This window comes from Anopheles darlingi, chromosome 3 (genome assembly GCF_943734745.1).
Source record: "Anopheles darlingi chromosome 3, idAnoDarlMG_H_01, whole genome shotgun sequence".
Lineage (NCBI taxonomy): Eukaryota > Metazoa > Arthropoda > Insecta > Diptera > Culicidae > Anopheles > Anopheles darlingi.
In genome coordinates, this window is record NC_064875.1 from 48,252,042 (window position 1) to 48,257,041 (window position 5,000).

Consider the following 5,000-nt stretch of genomic DNA (forward strand, 5'->3'; position numbering starts at 1 on the left):
TTCTGTGCTCATCTGGAACTACGGGGCTCGCGAAGGGTGTGTCCCTGTCGCATTCCGCTTGCATCGACCGGATAACTCGAGTATTCGAGGCCTACGTCACCGATCGGATCTTATGCTTTAGTTCGCTCTATTGGGTCACTGGCTTCGGGACGTTGCTGGCCGGTACAATGTGCGGGGCAACGCGTATCATCACCCGCGAACCTTGGAGTACGGGCTTAACGTTGGACCTTATTGAGCGGTACCGCGTCACAATTCTGTTCCTTCCTCCACCTCATCTGACGCAGATGCTTGTTAACGAGACGATCGGTATGGCCGATTTTTCTAGCATTCGCCAACTGTTGACGAGTGGTGGGCCGCTGCCGGATGAGATAAAGTGTTCGATGGAGCGCTATCTAACACATCCGGAAGCTGCAGTGTTACCGTGTTTTGGATTGACGGAATTCTGTGGTGTAAGTATGGGCACCGGGAGACGCTACAAACCGGATTCCGTTGGTGAGGTGATTCCGTGCGTGGAAGCAAAGATCATTAGTGAGGATGGCATACCGCTCGATTGTGACCAGGAGGGCGAATTACTGCTGCGGAGCGATATCATGTTTCTCGGTTATTACAACAACCCGATTGCTACGAGCGAAGTACTGGATGGCGACGGTTGGCTGCGAACCGGTGACATTGCCCGGTACGACGCTGATGGAATGTTTTACATTGTGGGTCGCAAAAAGGAGATCATAAAGTATGGCGGATATCAGGTGTCTCCTCTTGAGTTGGAACAAACGATCTTACGATTGTTTGGCGATGGTGTTGGATCGCTCACCCGTGCCCTGCGGCTAGTGTGCGTAGCTGGTGTACACGAGCGGGGTAACGATCTGCCAATCACACTGGCCGTACGCCTACCGGGCGTGTCCATCAGCGAGCAGGAGATAGTGGATGGTGTGGCGGATGTGGTAGCCGACTATAAGCGCCTTCGTGGTGGAGTGTTTTTCGTCGACAACTTACCACTGACGTCATCTGGGAAGATTGCGCGTAAACGATGCCGTGATTTAGCGGTACAACTGTACAAAGAACGGGAACAAGGTGCAGCAAAAGAGGTGATTGAATGAGTGACCCGCCACACCTGCTGCTAAATTATGCTACTAACTAACGGTTTCTGCACTTATAAGATCTTTGAATAAAACAGACGTTTCTCCTTCTTTTGCACGGTATTGGTTTTATGTTGTCGATCTGCTTTCGGAGTGCGAAACTACTTGTTGTTCCTTAATGGTATGGAATTTAAACTATTAAACTCGCTGTCATAATGACATTATTCTAGAGGTGTGAAAGGCAAAATGAAACATTTTTGTCAATAGTATGAAAGACTTCACCAATTTATTTCTAAATAATATATCGTTTCTAAAATCAAACCATTTTCTCTCCCTATTCCAACAGACTTTACGATCTTTCGGCGACTACCGGACGTCAGTTTGCAATGTCCGATGTATGCCTACTTCGGAACATACAGTTGCGCAAGGATAGTATAAAGTTATAAAGCGTGTTTTTTTTTTAAATATACACATTCGCTATACGGAAGTGTTGTACTGCCACTTCCCTCAATGAAGCAAACCACCTTATACTAATGTGCTAAACGGAAGCTCTGGTGACTGGCCCGGCTACTGCCGCTACTATCCGAACTGATCACACTGATGGTTTCCCCGATTTGTAGCCTTCCCATCATATGACCAAGATCGGGACTCGTGCCAAGGGAATCGAACGAACGCATCTGCAGCTCTTGGTTAACGGCGGTCGCTTCTTCATGTAATCGTCTACGGTACCGCCACCAACCGACACCGAACGCAGTGATGACGATGGCAATGGAACCAATAACCATGCCACTGATCGAAGCCGCCGACAGCGTAGAGCGACTTTCGCCCTCCTGTGTAGTGTTGTCCTGAGTGTCCACCAGCTCCACGGTCGCAATGTGTTCCGTCGGATGGCCTTCGATTTTACCAGCACAAATCCATTCGCCAACGTCATTCTCCTGCACGCTAGCGATCACTAGCGAACAGGAACCCTTAGCCAGATCATGATTAGGATTAGTGTAGTATCGCTCCAGAATTGGCCGCTCGTTGGTTACGTTTTCATTTAAACTGAATGCTTCGCCCGTTGGCGTCACGAAGCGACAGTACTGCAGCGGAGTTCCTTTCGGGATAGAATCACAGCCTAGCAGGGCCGAAAACCCTGTTCGCACTTCGACCTTATTGGCCACACTGATCATCTGCGACGCGGAGATGCGAACTGTAAACGTCGTCGACACTTCCACTGCCGATATGCGTCCATTGCCGGCGTAACAGTGCCATAGGCCGGCATGTTCGAGATCGGAGATCGATTCAAGCGTGATCCCGCAGTCACCCATCGCCAGTGAAATCCCGCTGTACCAATGGCCTGTGTTACCTTCCGGGGCAAGGGCTTCCGACAGTGAGTAGAACTGTCCATGTGGCCCTCGGAACCAGCAGTAATCGATTGGTTTGTTCACGTTGCACTGAAGCATTGTGAGCGTTCCGTTCTGTGCCGTAACCGTTGCCTCCCGTTCGATGATCGCTATCGGAAGGACAGTGTCCGAGTTGTCTAGTATGGCACCGGAGACCTTCGTTAGTTCCGCATCGCCGTAACCAAGCACACACTTCCAGAGACCCTTATCCAGACCGTCCGGTTCGTGAATTTCCAAACCACACTCGTTCCGCTCGAAACCGGCACCGGTGTAACCGTACCGTGTGGTACCGAGTCCGGGCATCACATTCAAGCCCAGGTTGTCCGCCAGCCGGATAAAGCGACAGAATTTCAGCATCAACCGAGTATAACGCAGATGGCAGGAAAGTACGTGGTAATCCGGTTCCTTGTGCACCGATGGAACTATCTGTTCCTCTGTAAAAAAAAAACGCGAGGAACGAAACCACATTCATCCTTATTTATGATGCACATTGCACTCGTAGAGGTAGCTATTAGTATAATGGAATAGATAAATACTACTCTCGGCCGGCGTACATTAATAGTGGCCTAGTGAACGGTCTGACTAAATACGATAACTTTCCTATATGTAGGGCATATGTATCGACATACATGAACTTGATGGAGACAAAGAGTTTTGGAATAAATGACAGAAAGAGTATCCGACGAAATCAGCTATAGCCAGAGTTGATAAGCCAACCATTGAGTGGGGGTGTTAATCGTAATCCAGCTGTTACACCGACTTGTGCGCCTTGAACAATAGACGGGCGAACGACGCCTTGATGGGACAAAACTGGAATCTTATCAGAATTCCCTCCTTCCCCCCAGACACCAATAGAATGGCCCAAAGTCCAACAGCCTGTTACACCTACCTTTGTTCTCGATGTGTATTCCATACGAAATTTCACGCATCTGGCCCTGGACTCCAGCCACAACACGCCACATACCGGCACCGGTCGGATCGGTTTCCTTCAGCGGAACGGAGCACCGTTCATGCATGGGAACATTTAATCCCTCGCTGGCACCATCTAAGCGTTCCACATAGCAATATTCCGTCCGATGGGGGCTTATGTCTTCCAGCGAGCCGACACTTCCATCACTCACCTCTGGTAAGACAGGTCGCTCGATCACGTCCACCATCGTAACGCCCCGGATCCGCTCCTGTCCTCGCACTAATGTCAACCGCCAAAATCCGGCGTCACGCTGCTGTATAGGACTAACGCGAATGCCACACTCATTCCCGTTCACATACGGATCATTGATGACGGTTGCGTTGTTCTCTGCATCGGGCAGCAGCTGCATGCGTTGTTCTTCGCCATGCACATCGATATCCTTTGCTGAACCGGGTTCACGGTAGAGACAGCGATCGCCGGTCTGCATCGCTACCAGTAGCCGTAGATGGATCAACTCACCTTCAGCCACGGTAACACTTGATGGATAGGTGTATCCATGGCGAATCTCGAAGCTGGTCAGCAGGTTCTCTGCTCCTCTGACCTGGGACACACCGTAACACCAGGAGAGCGACAGTGTCAGGACGATTTTAAAGGCACGTTCCTGCACCCAACGCACCATCCTTGCACTTCAGTCAGTCGATGGCTTAAGCTAACTGAGGGCGTCGATTGGGATCGTTCAATGTAAGGTTCCATTTTGCGTTATCGATAATGGTCAACGGTATACGAAAATCTATTAGTCATGGCGTGACTTCGGTAGAGGTGATAAAATCATTTAAAACAATCAATTCGATCGAGACATTGCATTTCTCGATGATTGTGATTATCGAGGTGCGCTACCTGTTGCTGTTGGTGGAAAGAAAAGGTAAAAAATGAACATCATCAACGGTAAGTATTTTAGTAGTTCCATGTATATTATATCAAATCAAAACGCTTTCTGCTGCCCTTCTTCCGCTCTTGCTCTGGTTTTTCGTATCTTTACTTCACAAGACCTCATCCCATAGTGTCCTCAAACGGTGTACATACAAAATGAAGGCTAGTAAACTTTTGTTTGCATTTTATCCTCAATTCAACAACCTGTCAGCAGTTTGATGAATTAGTGAAACGAAGCAAAATGTGTAACACATTTGCCCTAATAACCTAAACAATCTAATCAATGCTAATCATCCGAGATGAAATTAACCTCTTTTGAACGTTACTTTTTCATCTCACTAGTGTCATTACCACCGGAAGCCTACGCAAAACCAGTTCAGCTGCGACAGAGAGGCGGTCGAACCGCCCATCGACGGCTACCCATCGGCTCTGGCCGGTTCTGTGCAGTTTGTTTACTCTTCCTGGCATTCGCAACATTGATCAAAGCAACCAATGGTTCAGTATATTCGATGTTAGTTTAAAGTAGCAGCATATGTGTTCATTGTGCGTCTCCTTGTTTTCTTTGTGTTACTGTGTCTGCTGTGTGGTTGTGCGTGTGTTTTCGTTTCCTTTTGTATTGTTGGTTACTGCGCGCATTGTTTCGCTGGCAACATTAGATTTCTTTTAACAGACACACATGTATACACAAATATTAGGATA

The 5,000-nt window shown here is 48.4% G+C and overlaps 4 protein-coding genes across 6 annotated transcripts in view; 2 read left to right on the plus strand and 2 right to left on the minus strand.

The window, feature by feature from the left end:
* The window catches only part of LOC125953299 (luciferin 4-monooxygenase-like), a 1,834-nt gene extending 655 nt beyond the window's left edge, over nucleotides 1-1,179 (plus strand). Inside the window, exon 2 of the mRNA XM_049682772.1 lies at nucleotides 1-1,179. This exon is cut by the window's left edge and continues 41 nt beyond it. Coding sequence (XP_049538729.1) covers nucleotides 1-1,097 — 1,097 coding nt within the window. The 3' untranslated portion in view covers nucleotides 1,098-1,179.
* Nucleotides 1-1,826, plus strand: part of LOC125953290 (mediator of RNA polymerase II transcription subunit 24) — a 7,428-nt gene extending 5,602 nt beyond the window's left edge. Inside the window, exon 5 of the mRNA XM_049682759.1 lies at nucleotides 1,423-1,826. Coding sequence (XP_049538716.1) covers nucleotides 1,423-1,522 — 100 coding nt within the window. The 3' untranslated portion in view covers nucleotides 1,523-1,826. The remainder of the gene's footprint in view (nucleotides 1-1,422) is intronic.
* LOC125955559 (uncharacterized) lies at nucleotides 1,604-4,050 on the minus strand. The gene is made up of 2 exons (XM_049686695.1): nucleotides 3,351-4,050; nucleotides 1,604-2,895 (listed from the first exon to the last, which is right to left on the minus strand). Exons 1-2 carry the CDS (start codon nucleotides 4,048-4,050, stop codon nucleotides 1,607-1,609), a joined length of 1,989 nt encoding a protein of 662 aa, XP_049542652.1. The 3' UTR covers nucleotides 1,604-1,606.
* Nucleotides 4,051-4,302: 252 nt separating this feature from the next.
* Nucleotides 4,303-5,000, minus strand: part of LOC125956573 (G protein alpha i subunit) — an 11,956-nt gene continuing 11,258 nt past the window's right edge. For all 3 annotated transcript variants that reach the window (XM_049688600.1, XM_049688599.1, XM_049688601.1), the window contains one exon: nucleotides 4,303-5,000. This exon is cut by the window's right edge and continues 2,913 nt beyond it. The gene's annotated coding sequence lies outside the window, so the exon portion shown is untranslated.

What these genes read in the sequence shown, in the direction of transcription:
- LOC125955559 (XM_049686695.1), bottom strand. Translation starts at nt 4,050, where the DNA reads ATGGTGCGTTGGGTGCAGGAACGTGCCTTTAAAATCGTCCTGACACTG. An exon ending in AATACACATCGAGAACAAAG is followed by an intron (nt 2,896 to 3,350) that starts GTAGGTGTAACA and finishes TTTTTTTTACAG; the next exon opens with AGGAACAGATAGTTCCATCG.